Here is a 16252-nt window from a genome sequence, read left to right on the forward strand (position 1 = left end):
CGCTGAAACGGTCTCGTTAATTCTAGCCAGACGCCAGTCATCTGGATAAATGCGCGCCCGCTCCTCTTCAGAAGGGATAATAATCGAGCACTGACACCACGATGGCAAATAAACATATTTCTCTGCTGAGAAGCAGGAGATGAACATGAAGGCATATGAGGAAGTCAATACCGTAGTCATTCACAGCAGGATATATGTACTGTATGCGCGTATGAATCATGTACTATATATGCCTATATACATGTATGTGTTGATTACCACATAACTAGGAGTTTGAATATATGTATGGGCGGATCAGTATGTATGTATTATTCATAATTAGAAATAGAAATTCAATCAATTGAAGCAGTGAAAATGAATTGTGTGTGATTCTCTGTATTCTTATCACCATCACCTTAATCATGTTCTACAATAATGATATGCATGGTGTACTAATAACACTGTCATATAATTATGAGTGCTTTAACACATCCATAAGTTTCTTAAGAGATAAATAAACGTAAGAACAGCGGCATGCAGCGGCTGACAGTCTGTGTCTGAGACGGCGATCAGCTGCGCCTGTGGTGATCAATGTCCGCGGCTCGAGAAGCTCTCGTAAATAAATTATTTCTTGCCGGCAAAATCTATGGCGCAGGAAGTCATGATGATGTGAGAACGGATCTTGGCGATCTGATAGAACTCTCTCCCTATAAAACTAATATAACTAATATCGCTCCTTCATCAATGAGGAAGTGAGCTCCTTTTTTGTCCGGTGGGAGTGGCCAGCCTATGCAGTGAATTTCAGTAAGCCTGCCTGGGAGCAGGTTTACATTTTTGGCTGTGTTGCTATGGTGATTTATCTAAACTTGCTTCGAGAAACCGAAAAGCCTGACCTAAGTCATCTTATCCTGACAATTAGCCCGTTAACTCAGTAAGCCAGGTACGAGAAACAGGGCCCTAGACGATCACAATGCTTGTGATACGGATGAGTTGATGTAGCCAGACCCAGAGAGAAGCCATTGAGACGGCATTGCCAAACTTTTTAAATTGTCAAAAATAGTTTTAGTTTTTTTGATGATAGGTTTGCAAATGCCACTTAACAACAATGTCACTTAATACAAAACATGCATTAATTTAGTCCACAGCAGCATTTATACTGTTATTATTATTATTATGAGTAAATATTTTAGAAAGAAATACCTCAATTAAATATTGCCTCTTAGCAGATCATCACACTTCAGGCGACCCTGTGTTCCCATTGCCATCAGACTATACAACAACAGAGGAGACCGCCGACTCATCACTCTCCCTCTTTCTTGAGTGTTTTTATACTTTGATAGATTTAATATGTCTTTATATAATATAGGATTATGATGAAATATGTTATATGCTATGTCGTATTACATTTGATATTCTGTTATACTACTATATTCTGTAAGAGTACTTTGTTAAAATGTCTACATCATATACTTCATTGTATTTATATGTGCTTTTAAATAGACATTCTTAATTCCTCCTCATGGACACTACAATATAAAATGAATCTCATTCTGAACTCGAAGTGACGGTAGCAACTCGTCAGTGAGATAGATAGATAGATAGATAGATAGATAGATAGATAGATAGATAGTTACTTTATTAATCCTGCAAGGGGAAATTGTTTCACTACGGCAGCATTTATACATAATGTTGCTGTTAACATGCAACAATTTAAGGTAAAATGTGCCCATTTTTATGTGGATGTCCAATAAGTGCTGATGGTAAATACAGGCCATCGAAGAAATAAACTCCCCAGTTCTTGCTATATTGACGTTGGCCGCTGCACCCTAAAGCTCTTTCTGTCTAAATACGGCTGAATGTCAGCCAAAATACAAATAGCTTGTAACACTATCTTTTGTTTGAAGAGGAATTTTGGATGGAACCAGATGTGACGCTGCCAGACGGATTGAGTGAAGTTTCATGACCTGAAGCCGGCTTCAGAGATCAGTCATGCCTCGGCTGCTTGTTGTGGCTTGTCCTTCGGAGTTCTGATTATTATTGTACCAACTCATGTGCTTCAGACTACCAGCACAAAGACACGAAAAAATGAAAGAGAAATTTAACTGATAACCTTAAAAAGCATGTGCTTTAACTCCTAGTTACATTGCTGAGTCAAAGCGCAGCCTCAGGCAGGACTAAAGGTGACTGGGTTTTTGCAATAAGGGCCACTCGGCTGTGAAGCCCCCGGCCTGAAGATCTGAGGCTTGCAGAATCAGTGAGATCTTTTAAACCCCTTCTCAAAACTTAGTGTTTTAATGTTTTTGTTAATGTCAGCACACCATTTTATTTGCAACAAGTCTTATCATGTTTCATCTTATTTTTTGCTTTTATTGTTGTGTATTTTTTCCATTATATTCAGTGTAGTTACTTTTATTGGCCTTATTGCAGTCCTGCCATGTTTTAATCTTGGTTAAACCATGTAAAGCGCTTGCAACTTTATTTTTAAACGTTATTAGGGAAGGCACATTCTTGCAGGCCTAATTATGCTAATATACAGACATGAAAATCCTTCACCTTTCGGCGAAATTCGCCGTTTTGAAACCAAAATAGGTAACCTACGTGAATGGTGTAGATCCGAAGAGTTTTTGTTTTGGGGAGAGAGGGGGGCGGGCGTCAACTGTCCGCCGTTTCTGAGATTGGAGTGGGACACAGAAAAAAACTGAGGTCGTGACCATCTTAGCAACAGAAGACCTTTGACGTGTCGAGTCTTGGCCAATCAGCGTGAAGATGTCTACAGCTTCATTTCCCTCCCACCAGTTTTTTAATGGCAAACTAGTCAGCTTGCTAACACGTTAGCTAACGTTGTTGGAGAGACAGCGAGTGAGATTACTGGCAGCGGAGAGTCCGTGGCAGCGTGTGACGTCAGACAGGATAGCGGCGAGTCAGCGGCTCTGTTAGTTCTACCTACCGACACCTCACTACATATAAGGAGAGGACAATGGAGATTTTATCCAACTTTTATTTTAATAAAAAAAACGAAATGAGTTTCCTCCGTAGGGTGGCCGGGCTCCTGTTTATATTTAAGGGTTTAAGATCTACGTGTAGGAAAAAGTGTATCCTCTAGTTAATTATAATCTATATAGATATGCGGTTATAATCGCTGTCACACAGAGAGAGATGTGCATGTTCAGGTTTACTGGTGGAAACATTATTCAGTGTTCTAGACTAACAGTGATGTCTCCTCAAAGTAAAGTGGTATAACAGTATGACATAATATGGTCAAATAAAATAAAAAGGCTGGTACATTATACATATTATGGCATATATGTGTAATATAATGAAGTGAAATGTAGTAGTAGCAAAACAATATCCAGTATAGTATAGCAGTATTGCATATTGTAAGTATTAAGTCTACAAAATATATGTACACACACATACTACCGTTCAAAAGTTTGGGGTCACTTAGAAATTTCCTTATTTTTCAAAGAAAAGCACTGTTTTTTCGATAACATTACATTAATCAGTAATACACTATACATTGTTAATGTGGTAAATTACTATTCTAGGTGGAAACATCGGGTTGTTAATGAAATATCTACATAGGTGTATAGAGGCCCATTTCCAGCAACTATCACTCAGTGCTCTAATGGTACATTGTGTTTGCTCATCACATAGAAGACTAATGATGATTAGAAAACCCTTGTGCAATTATGTTAGCACAGCTTAAAACAGCTATGCTGGTGAGAGAAGCTTTACAACTGGCTTTCCTATGCATAGCATCACATGTGTGGGTTCCATTATACTCTCAAAATGGCCAGAAAAAGAGAACTCTCATGTGAAACTCGCCAGTCTGTTCTTGTTCTTAGAAATGAAGACTATTCTATGCGAGAAATTGCGAAGAAACTGAACATTTGTCTGGGCGACCCCAAACTTTTGAACGGTAGTGTGTGTGTGTGTGTGTGTGTGTGTGTGTATATACAGTATATGTACACTTGGGTATTGACAAAAGAAGAATTAAAACCCATAATGATCATAGTTTGTCAGCTTCTCGACGAGTGACGCTGTTCGGCACTGACTCGCCCGTCACTGCACCCCCCCCCCCCCCCCCCCCCCCCCCGCCCCCCCCCGCCCCGCTGGTGTCACCTTTTTAACCCCTTATGAGTTTGCAGGTCTGACTGTAAATGTTAGACCCAGTGACATGCTGGCATGAAATGGCTTGCATAATACTTAGTAAGGAGGCCATAATAATTTTTGACTCATGGCTGAAGTTAAGTTTCTCCAGCTCTCCCCAGGTTGGCAAAAAAAGCATCTCAAAATGCATCAGATTGATGCTTTAAAATATGGAATATTAAAAATGTTCTTACGGGGGAGCATGCCCCCGGCACCCCCTAGAGGGGTAATATCCTTCTCACCTTTTTCACCCCTGACCCGTTTTCATGCCTGAATATAAGTATCACTCTAACGATCCACACATGTTACCTTTTTAGGATGGGTACATTCTTCCTCATGAGGGATGCACATCTTTTCACTGAAGACATCCTATCTCAAAACCACACTCTTTGTTTTCTAGATTCAGTGTATTAATACAATAAAATAAAATACTTAACTGTAATGTCTGTGCATTATAGAGAAGGGATAGCCTGTGATGTGGCAGACAGTCAATGCAGTCTGAAATAATACACATCACCCTATAACTAATGCTAGGAAAGTAGAATATTAGGATATTAGGCATGGTCTGAAGTATACAATACTTGCTGGTAAAGTAGAGATATTTCCAATGTTTTGTGGTAGACTAAAAATGCAGTCTGAAAGACGTTTATCCCATTATACTTCATAATACCAGGCTACTCTACTATTCAAAAACATCTACAACAATATCCAAAGATGGGAATACAAATATTGTTTACAATGCTTCATTCAGTTCAATTTATATTTCGATTGAAATTTGTAATAGTTGTCCACTGATTCACACTCCAGACCAGTTGGTGGCGGTAATTCGCCATAGCGTGGTTTGCCAACCGCCATAATAAAAGAAGAACAACGAAAGGACGCATGCGCAATTTCTGCTTGAATCCGATTGGTCTGTTTCAAACTCAGACCGCGGCTGTGTTGTGTTGTTGTCTTTAGTTAGCTAAGCTAGCACACGAAAGAATATAATTTTATTCTCAACCAATGTCCCACATATAACTTGCCAGGTACGTGTTTTTGAGTAATTGTCCAGTTGTGGCGTTGTCGTGTACTTCCTTTCAGAAAAGTAAACGGACATTTTAAACTATATTACAATCAACATTGCCAGTTGACAGGTGCGGTGTTGCAGCTAAACGGCTAAGATTTAGCCGTTTATTTTGTCGGTGAACACGGTTTGTAACGATTAAAACTTGTGCAAAGAAACTTGCAAAACGTGTATAAACTGTCAGACACATACAACGTGAACAAAGCGCCACCGTAATGAGCATTTGGGTGGAAGTCAGTCGGTACCGACACCACCTTACGACCCTTCTCTGACGCGTTGACGTCGCACAATTCTCTCGCTGCGGCGCATTAAGTATGCGAACAAACGGTTGTTTGACTTAGCTAACGCTAGCCAACTAGATACAAAACTCTAACAACGTGCACGCCGAATTAACCGTAAGCCCTTGGAGGTTTGCAAAAGTGTGGCAATTGCAACACTAAGTGACAGACTTTTGAAGGGCGTGACTTAACTGTTCGTTTATTTTGTCCTGGTGTCAGCCACGTTTTAAAGTGAGCTAGCATGTTATCACTTTGCATTTTTGCTCTTTGCCTACTTTAACGTCCTTGTTTATTTGTTGCAGGATGATGGAATCATGCCTGAACAACGATGCTGACAGACGGGTTCAGGTAGAGGTCGATGATTTGAAGAGAGATCTTTCATCAGAATTCAGCACCTTGCCAGACCCACAGGTAAACCTGGACATGTCAGGGTAATTCACAATGATGCTATCACTATAATCGACATATTAGAGGCATGTTCTACCCATAGTCACGTATATATTACATATGGAATACATATTTTTGCTCAGAACGAGGACTGTGGGTTATGTCCCCCCCCCCCCCCCCCCCCCCCATCACTTTGTTGTCACAGTACTTGTACTATGTGCAATGACAATAAAGTTGAATCTGAATCACTTACATTGGGGAATGAGAGGATCTTAAAATGCCCAGTATGAACAAGATACATCATTACAGGAAACATTTAAATGTTATAGCTTCTAGCCCAAATGTAGTTTTTCACTTTCCTAGTGCTGTTTTTGATTAAATCCTGATGTGTTGTGCAGCATTCCATGATTGAGGAGAAAGAGCACCTTCAGGTCTACCTCCGTATCCGACCCTTCAGCTCAGCAGAGAGCAATAATGGAGAGTCGCAGGTAAAAATGATGGATATTCAGAAACAAATGGCAGTGTCCTTAGTAGATGCTTGGTTTTGTGGTTGTCAAAACTCTGTTCATGGTATTTACTCAGAAAATAATGACTTCAAGCCTCTCCTTAAAACAGGCATTGCTTTTAAGTTGAAATATTCTGCTGTCAAAAGTAAAACATGACTGGATTCAGCTGACTAACTTAGTTGATGCAGCTGCATACCATTTAAAGAAATGTAGCAAAAAACTGAATAATTCAATAATTGTCACTTCTGCTTGCCTTCCTCTTTTGTTTTTAACAGGGTTGTGTTACCATAGAGCAACCTGACACAATTCTGCTGAAGCCTCCCAGTTTGTCCCTCTCAGCGAGGCTTAGCGCTGACAAATCACTTCCACAGACTGGACAGCGCTTTCAGTTCTCTCAGGTTGGTGTTTCCTGGAAGATAACTTGATTGATGTGTATTAACATTTGATAATTTGATTTTGATCAGGCTTTGGTTTTTAATATATCTTTGCTTGTATACAATACATTTTGGTCGACCAATATTCATTTTCTAGGCCTAAAAACAGGGCCACGGGCAAGGAAAGGTTGAGACATCCTCATATAAAAGATAGTGTTTCATTGTTTTTTTATTAAGTACCTATTCATTACCCTCCTTTTTAGGTGTACGGTCCTGAGACGATGCAGAGAGAGCTCTTTCAAGGCACAGTCAAGGATTTGGTGAAAGATGTTCTCGATGGGGGGAACTCTCTGGTATTCACTTATGGAGTCACCAACGCTGGGAAGACCTTCACATTCTTAGGTGGGTTCCTCTTTGTTATTGTAGATTCTGCTTTGTTTGGTCTATTTCTAGCACAAACCTTGGCTCGGCTAGCTGTCAGGAGATTCAGGCTGATACTGTATTTTGTCAATAAGTGAGTGAACTCTGCATTTCTGCTTTGCCTTTGCTGAAACTGATTATTTAAGTAAAGCATTTAGTGCATGCTATTTCATGTGAGCTTCCCCCTGAGTGCTAAACAAGCTCAGATGTTGTCAGCAAAGATAGATTTAATATTCTAAAGCTCTGACCTAACCAAATCTAGCAAACTAATTTTTAAGGTGCATACCACCACCTGCTGTGTAGTGTGTAGATGCTGTGCTTGTTGAGTCAATGAAAGAAATTTGGCTCCTATTATCAGCCAATAATTTATTGCATAAAATGTCATTATTGTAATAGCAACATAAATTACCCATTACTCAGCCCCGATAAATTATCAACAGATACTGTCGATAATTTATCGGGGCTGATTTATATCTTGCATTCCTACAAGTACCTTAATAATCTAATAATCTGCTCTTATCACTCCAGGTCCCGATGCTAATTCTGGTATCCTGCCCAGGTCTCTCAATGCCATTTTCAGCAGCATTGAGGAACATGTTTTCACAGGAATGAGCATCAAACCTCAACGCTGCAGAGAGTTTACAAAGCTCACCAGGGACCAGCAGGCTGAGGAAGTGACCTTCAAGAGAAACTTCTTGAGTCAATTTAAACAGGTAACTCGTCTGTCCAAGGCTGCTGTAGAGTAAGCAGAGCGGCAGCTCCAGTCCTCAATCAATGTCTACACCAGCGTAAACCCCCTATTCATTTAAATTAACAATTTTTTTTTTTAGACCAAGTTTCTGGTGTACCGATTTACTATTTTACAGATGAATAACAATTCAGTAAATTTATATTTATTTATTTGTTTTACAAAGTTAGGAAAGCAATGTTTAAGTGACGCCTGATTTCGCCTTACACATAAAAGAATGATCCCAGTCACTTCCACCCAGTGAGCCATACAGCTTATCGGTGTTATTAATTAATAAATAACACTGGTATCGAATTGGTACTTTGTATCGGCCGATACCCAAAGCCCAGGTATCGCCAACGGTATTGGGACTGAAAAAGATGTAATGGTTCATTCCTAAGTCGCACAGGAGAGATGTCAGAAAGCCTTCTGGCATGCTCCTATGTGCGGTGGGGTTCGTGGTCAGACCTTTTTAGAGGTGTAAATGGTCAGATAGCTGATTGTGAATGTCTTAGAATTCCTTAAAAAATCAGCTCGGAGCTTTACTTACTTTGATTTGCTTAAAATGTATTTATTTTTATTTGTTTTTAGTAATAGTGTATTTAATGCATTTAACATTTTAATTCTTTTACGTCCTCTTTTAGAGTGAGAAGAGCAGCCTGTCGTCTAACAAGACTCTCTTTGAAGGCAAGATTTCGATTTTTCTTTTAATTTATTATTGGTTGTTCGTCTGCTATTTTTTTTATTAATTCTGATTGACAGGACTACCAGGCTTTGATTTTATTTTCAAAATATACTGCTTAGCCTGAGGACAGAAATGCCAAAAAAAATCTCATTGCGTTCTGTTATACAGAACAGTGACGAACAAAATGACTACTGTTTCTGCAAGAACTGTGAAGCGTGTTACTACAGGGCAATGATTTTTAGCGTTTGCCTTTGTTGCAGGATCCTCCATGTTGGACACGACCATAGCAGCAGAGGACAAAATCAACCTGGCGGTGGAAGCCCACACTAAGTTCTCTGTTTGGGTTTCTTTCTGTGAAATCTACAATGAGAACATCCACGACCTCCTTGAGGTGATACCCAGCGGGGCGCCAAGGAGGACCATACTGCGCCTGTCACAGGACGTCAAGGGCAACGCCTTTGTCAGAGGTCTGAAGGGTTTTATATTAAGACAATGCAGACAATTTAAGCATAGATTTGTGGCAAAATTATATACAAATCGGCAATCTTTTAGTAGATGGATTTGTTCCCATCACAGTTTATTGATTTTTTTTTATTTTTTTTTTGCTGCTGCCAATTTTATTTTCCAAAACAATACATTTCTTTTTCTTTTTATCACACCAAATGTACTTGCACTGCAGCTCTTGTTTAAGATTAGTGAAATTTCTCCCGGCGCTGTATTTATGGGTTGGTGTACTTTGCTTTCTTTGGCAGAATGAACCCTCTACATTTTCTTAAAATACAGTAATTTAGGACCTTTCCCATAGAATGTTGAGAAATAAGCACATTAATAAATGAATGCCATGTTGCTCAAACTAATAGTCAGAAATATTTTGTAATTCTTCCAACTGTGCCTTGACAAATAGGTTGCACTTTTTTCTTGTCAGTTTAATATGAATCTCCTGTTTTATCCCATTTGTATTTAGATCTGCGATGGATTCAGGTGAATAGTGCAGAAGAGGCTTACAAGGTGATGAAGTTAGGCAAAAAGAACCAGAGCTTCTCCTCCACCCGACTCAACCAGCTCTCCAGTAGGAGGTGAGAATGCCAGCCAGCAGCATATACAGATACTCGGCTCCAAGTGTTTTCTCTGATGCATTATATTTGTCCACTTCATAACTGTTTTGTATGCATTTTATTTCTTTGTTTTTGTGCTCATTTCCTGTGGTAATTTCTCTCTTAAGATCCTGTTTATTCCATCTTCATACAAAGTTACTAAAATGTATGCTCTATTTTTTTTCTTTCTGTCTGCAGTCACAGTATTTTCTCCATTCGCATTTTGAGGATTGAAGATATTGGGACTCCGAGGGTCCACTCAGTCAGCGAGTGAGTGACAGATTAGACATGGCACATATAAACATGGTTTTAGGTGTGTAGCAGGGCAGCATTGATAAAAATGCGAGTTATCATGTTCTTTTATGTGGATAAATGTGTTTGTCATCAGGTTGTGTTTGTGCGACCTGGCTGGCTCGGAGCGATGCGCCAAGACCCAGAATAAAGGAGAGCGCCTCAAAGAAGCCGGAAACATCAACACCTCACTGCTCATCCTGGGAAAATGCATCAACGGACTACGACACAATCAGCAGGCCAAGTGAGATTTTTACCTTTCTCTCCTCATCTCCATTTGATAATCAATCAATAGGCTTTACAGAATATGAAAGGGCCCATCAAAATTGCTGGGCACCCAACTCTGAAACTTTTTTGTTTTAATGTATTTTCTTTATCCTCTTTATAGCACACTGTTTTTGTTTACTGTGGTCGTATTATTGCTCTTTTCAACCTCCTATAGATGTTGCTGTTTTCAGCAACTACTATAAAAAGATAAGCCCTACTTTATACAATCTACAGCAGATGGACAAAGTTTGCGGCCGGTGCCAAAAATTGATATCTAACAGCTAAAGAGACAGATTTTTCTAGTGGAGGAGTTGGTGGGGACCAAACCAGTGCTAAAAGTAGTGAATGAATATTGAACTTGCATGCATCAAGTGGACACGAACCCAATGTTAATAGAATGATTAAATTACATAGTGTATAAATAGCAAACTGTTTGGAAACGCGTTTGTCGTAACAAATTTAATGAGCTGGTAATATTTTACCATATTATTTGTTAACTTCTACTGGCCAAACATTGATTCAGTAATTCTCCACAAGTTATACATCAATTCAGCTTCAAGAGTAGCAGCACAAACTGGTCAGAATGCACAGCCTGTATATCAATGCCAACTAAGCTGTTCCCTCCCTCAGGCTCCTTCAGCATGTTCCCTTTAGGGAAAGCAAGCTGACCCACTACCTGCAGGGCTTCTTCCGTGGTCGAGGTAAAGCCTGTATGATCGTCAATATCAACCAGTGCGCATCCATGTACGACGAGACTCTCAACGTCCTCAAATTCTCTGCTGTGGCACAAAAGGTGCATATACATTTTCATTTTCTCTCTTATTGTGCCGTTGCTCACTGAGAGTGTATACTTGTTTATTATGATGTGTTTATTCATAAATTCTATTATCTTTTGGTGTTTTTTCTTTATATTACCTGTCTGTTTCCAGGTTGTTGTTCTGTCCACCAGGCCCGCACCCATCATCATGCCCCAGAGGTCCGCCAGTGATCTATCCTTCATCATCAACAATGCTGAGAGAAAGGCTCTGCGGAGCAGCAGGAGGAGCTCCCTGATTGGCTGGGATTCTAGCCTGGAAGATGTACAGGTGGGGTGGAGGCTGGGTCCCATCACAAGGCTCTTGATTTCCTTTAGTACAGTTGATGCAATATTTTAGTGCTGCGTTTTGAATCTTACTTTACTTGGATTATCAAGTGTAAATCTATTAATCATGTGTAAATCTATTGTCCAGGAGGATGAGGATGATGAGTATGAGGAAGAAACAAGCCGGATGGAGGGCACAATGGATCAGACGGGCACTCAAGAAGACGCCGATGAAAGTGATGATACAATTAACATCGGTGAAGGAACGCACCAGGTCAGTCCCATCCCAATATTGGCAGATATCCAGGTAAAGACTTCCTTCTCTGTACACTGCTCATTGTTTACAGTCCGATTAGTAACTTGAGATGCCAAGCAGCCAGTGTACCAACTGAATCTAAATCATTACGAGCGAAACCATCGACAGAAGATAGCTGATAGGTCCCGAGAATGCATTTCGGGTTTTGCTTTTGCTCTCCAAACAGATTGGTTATCTGCATTAAACCAAAGCGATTCGGACTACGAATGGGAAAAAAACTTCTCGTCCTCTTTATAGATATTAGTCTTTTAGGATTTTATACATTGATTTTTTTTTTTTTTAAATACACTTAAAATATTCAGTAGTCTTACTTACTACAGTAGTAAATACTTAATTTATTTTTCAATGTGAAACATCCTTCTTGTTGTTTGATGCTATCCTGTGTCCTGTTCCTCAGAGGCAGTTGGCACTGTTGAAACAGCTGCAGGTACAGCTGAAGAAGGAGCGAGCAGAGAGCCTGCTCATGGAGGCGCGACTCAGAGAGGAAATCAGCAAAGAGTTTTCAGAGATCTTCGCCGAGATGCAGAATGACTATAAGTGAGATTTTTCCTAATCTGATGTTACCAGGAACGTTTTGGGTACGCTAATGTAGTCCTACAAATGTGTCTCTGTGTGTGTGTTTTTGTTTCAGTGATCGCCTGGCGAGGGAGAGCGAAATCTTAGAGGAGCGAGCAGAAAGGAGGTTGGAGATCTTCAAGAACCTCATGAACAAAATGGCCACCCCTGAACCCAGTCAAGGCGCACAATCCATGGTAACACAATCTCCTCTCCTTGGAGCCCACTTCATGTATCGTGGGGTTTGTTGACTTATTTGGGTAAATGTTATGAATGCTAAAATACATTTTTGATAACAATAATTTAATGATGAAAACATGAAGAAAAAGGTAATTATGTGGATGCTGTATTTGATGCCTATCATATTGCTTATCTTTGTGACAAGATTCTTATGCAACACTATCACTTCATACATCCAGTTCTCAGTAAAATATAAAATAATAATGATTTTGGTTGGGACAACTTTCATTTCAAGGTTTCTTACATTCCATACAGCCAAGTTATTTGGTCTCTTTTTGACAGCAGCTATTTGTAAAGTATTTGTTTACTCAAGTAAGTGTATTTTAAGTACCTGGCTCCAGGATAGTCTTGGCAGGTATGTGGTTGAACTGGCACCACACCTGGATGTTATAATTATAGGGATTTGCTCACTAATCTCCCTGACTGATTTGTCTGTTGCTTCCTACCTCCCTCAGGACACATCTCTGGAGTCCCACGCCGCTGCGGCTGCTCAAACATGTCAGGGCTCAGTCCGAGCAGGAGCTCAGGAAGACGGGGGAAATGCTGGAGAGGAGCTGGAGAGGAAGATGTTGGAGCTGAGTGAGCGTCAGCTGCAAGGGCAGATACTTCACAAACACAATGGTAAATATGCATATGAATCCACCAATGAATCCATCAATGTCTTAATCTGTGTGAAAGGCATTTTCACAGACCGGCCTTCACGGTGTGGGCGATAAATATGATGTAATACTATTATACAACCGGCATAAAGACAGTTATAAAGTGCATATAAATGCAACTCACCATTACGCCAAATTAGTGGGAGCTCTGAGCCTGTTTCTCTACTACGAGCCGGTCCCACCTCGGGGTGATGTGAGACACCCGACGTGTGTGCTTTATATCCGGACTACTCCTTAACTTTCATATGCGGTCTACCCCGTAACTTAAACGGAAGACGGGATGTTGGAAATGGAAGCAGGGTTTTCAGAGCTTTTTGGCGATCTCAGGATACTCTGCCTTGATTTTAATCCAGAACAACATCAGAGTTGAAACAGACTTAAGTTTAATTTTTGGGGTAACGTATCACGTGATCTCTTGACATGTGTCAAGAGGCTTAGACGCACAGGCGAATGTATCCAGTCATTTTTCAAAATAAAACATCTTTCCGACCTTGATTATTTTTTGCAAATTTCTTTTCTTTCATTCTTTCTGAGCGGCCAGGTACCAAGGGACTCACAGTCCGGTCCGGTGTTTGGGGACCGGTGGTCTAAAAGACTGATGCTCAGATCATTTTAAATATTCCAGGCATTAGCTTTAATGGGTGTTTTCTCTTTGACCCAGCACACGTTTAAGGAGCCCATAAACGTAAAGTAATTGCCATTTACGTTAGCATACAGATAAGGTCGAAGTAAATTTAGTGAAACCCCTCCTAATGCACACTCCTCTTCTGCACTTGGGTATTTTCAATTTGATAGCACAAGAGATGCTTTTCAGTTTAATAGCCTATTTAGACCGGTTGCCTTTTGGGAAAGTGTTTGGTGTTTGTATAGTGTTGTTTTTTTTTTTTTGTTGTTCAGTCAGGAGAAAAATAGGACTTCATCACTAGATCATCATTTTTTGGTAATGTTTTATTTGATACTTTTGTATGCATTAATTGGTGCATTTGCCAGAGACATGGACCATTTATTTATTTTGTGTATCTTTGTCACCTTTTTTCACCCCTGAAAAGTTGATGAGCCTGATGAAAAAGCCTGGTGACTATTAGTAGCCATCCATTTAACAGTGCAACATTAATCTCTTAAGCATGTCTTTTTTCCCAAAATTGTTGGATATCAGTCTGGCCTACTTTTGCACATCCTGATATACTGTTCCTTGTATATTTTTGGTTATTTCTTAGATGAAGCCAGTGGATTAGAGGATGAAGAGAAAAGGAGGCTTCTCTCTCAGCTCCAGGGGAAGTCATCAGAGATTTCCCGACTGGAGAAACAAGTGAAAGACCTGCAAAAGGCGGGAGAGCTTCTCCCCTCCTCGCTTCTCAAGGAGGAAAATCGGCTGCAGGTAAGAACCCTGGGGAAAGGAGCATGCAGGGGAAGAACTATGAGGAGGTGCTCCATGCCCTGTCGTCAGTATCCTGAGTAGAATCAGTTGTTAGGGAAGGGCAAGCTGAGCGTAATTGCCATTATTATCTCTTACAATATTACGCATGAGGTTTGCTTTTCTGGAGAAATATCTATCAACTTCCAAAGTTCCCCTCATGGTTATGCAGCTCTGTTAATTCATTCTGCCATAGGCTCGTGATGTTGACCTATGAGTCAATCTGCTAAATCATTTGGGGGTGGATGCCTTTTTCAGTGGTCCCTTGACAAATGAAAAATGTTTGTTTCACTTTGTGCACTCACATATTTATAGGTACATGAAATTAAAGCAGCGACCTGTTCCCAAGCGAGTCTTTCTAACCCCTAGGCTGTTACTAGCCTACATGGTATTTACCTGATCATGGTATGCTGTACCTATTTGTGAGCTATATAACATTTTGCTCAGTTACCACCAGGAATAAATCAACTGATTGAGAGATACACTGACTAATCGCACAGAAGTCTTTGACAAAGACAAAAAGCTTGGAGGAGCCATGGAACAACATTACAAACATTTGGAACAACTAACTTAATCAGACACTTATTATATTGTAATTCATTTCCATGCATGCTGCTTCCGAGTAAGCGTAGTGACCGGCTTGTCTGCTGACAGCATGGGGTCCCTCCCTAGCAAAGCCCTGCTTATAAGATAGCATTAACGGAGGTTGTATTAACTTGCATTGAGATGCGTTCAAGAAATGTGGAATCTGCAAAAACAGGAATCAGCAGCTCGGACTTAAGATATCCAAATTGGCAAAGAAAATTGCAATCGGTGCGTTTCTTTTATCACCAGGAATACCAAAAATCACAAGAAATGGAACTTGAATAAATGGTTGAGAGTAATATAGGGTTCATAATTTCCAATGTAATTAGCATTTAATGAGAAAACATATCAATCATCACAACTATTACACAACTACTTTTTTTAAACGCTTTTAGCCACAGCAAGACTTTGTTTCTCTGACACACTCCCTTCTCTTAAGTTTATTCAATACTGTTTAAACATTAAACTAGGAAATAATCATTCCTCCTCTCACTCAGGAGGCGTTGACTGCCCTTGAGAAGGAAAAGAAAGGCAGAGAAGGCACCCTCGCTGCTTTGGAGTACCAGACTATGGAAAGAGAGAAGGCACTGGCATCCTTAGAGGAAGAAACTAAAGCAAAGGAGGAGGCCCTTGCCACACTCTGTGAGCTGAAGCAGAGCAAAGAGGAGGCACTAGCATCCCTTAAAGAAGAGAGAGAAGGCTGCAATAAAGCCATGGCGGCCCTTGAAGCTGAAAGGAGAGCCAAGGAGGATGCCATGGCAGCCCATTCAGAAGAGAAGCAAGGCAGAATGGATGTAGTTGCTGCTCTCGGCCAAGAGAGGAGTTTCAAAGAGGAGGCTCAGTCTGTTCTGGTGGTGGAGAGGAATGAAATCAGCCGGCTGGTTGAGGAGAGAGAAACAAGGCACCAGGAGAGTGATGCACTTCAACGAGAAGTCAGAGAGCTCACTGCCAGACTGGAAGACTCAGAGCACCAGGTGGGCAATAGAATGATTTGTCAACTTGAACCCGTTATCAGCATAACATTTTATTTATATATTCATTACAATGCTAGTTATCTCAAGATATTCTATTTGATAAATTGTAAGAATGTAAGTATGAGATCTGATATTTGAGTCCTGACTTTATGAGTGTTGCCTGTTGCCTGTGTTTAATTAAATGGTCTTAGTGCTAGATGACATAACT

At 40.2% G+C, this 16252-nt stretch overlaps 1 protein-coding gene across 1 annotated transcript in view; it reads left to right on the forward strand.

Moving 5' to 3' along the window:
* Positions 1–5772: 5772 nt before the first annotated feature.
* Positions 5773–16252, forward strand: part of kif20ba (kinesin family member 20Ba) — a gene marked incomplete at both ends in the record, with an annotated part of 41914 nt that continues 31434 nt past the window's right edge. Inside the window, 18 exons of the mRNA XM_079229459.1 lie at positions 5773–5880; positions 6255–6344; positions 6638–6760; positions 7000–7138; positions 7685–7869; positions 8528–8570; positions 8829–9035; positions 9533–9644; positions 9861–9932; positions 10051–10197; positions 10851–11013; positions 11150–11305; positions 11450–11575; positions 12015–12154; positions 12249–12369; positions 12868–13033; positions 14289–14449; positions 15568–16044. Of these exons, the coding sequence (XP_079085585.1) occupies positions 5773–5880; positions 6255–6344; positions 6638–6760; positions 7000–7138; positions 7685–7869; positions 8528–8570; positions 8829–9035; positions 9533–9644; positions 9861–9932; positions 10051–10197; positions 10851–11013; positions 11150–11305; positions 11450–11575; positions 12015–12154; positions 12249–12369; positions 12868–13033; positions 14289–14449; positions 15568–16044 (2736 nt within the window). The remainder of the gene's footprint in view (positions 5881–6254; positions 6345–6637; positions 6761–6999; positions 7139–7684; positions 7870–8527; positions 8571–8828; positions 9036–9532; positions 9645–9860; positions 9933–10050; positions 10198–10850; positions 11014–11149; positions 11306–11449; positions 11576–12014; positions 12155–12248; positions 12370–12867; positions 13034–14288; positions 14450–15567; positions 16045–16252) is intronic.

This window comes from Taurulus bubalis, assembly GCF_910589615.1.
Source record: "Taurulus bubalis genome assembly, chromosome: 14".
NCBI classification, from domain to species: Eukaryota; Metazoa; Chordata; class Actinopteri; order Perciformes; family Cottidae; genus Taurulus; species Taurulus bubalis.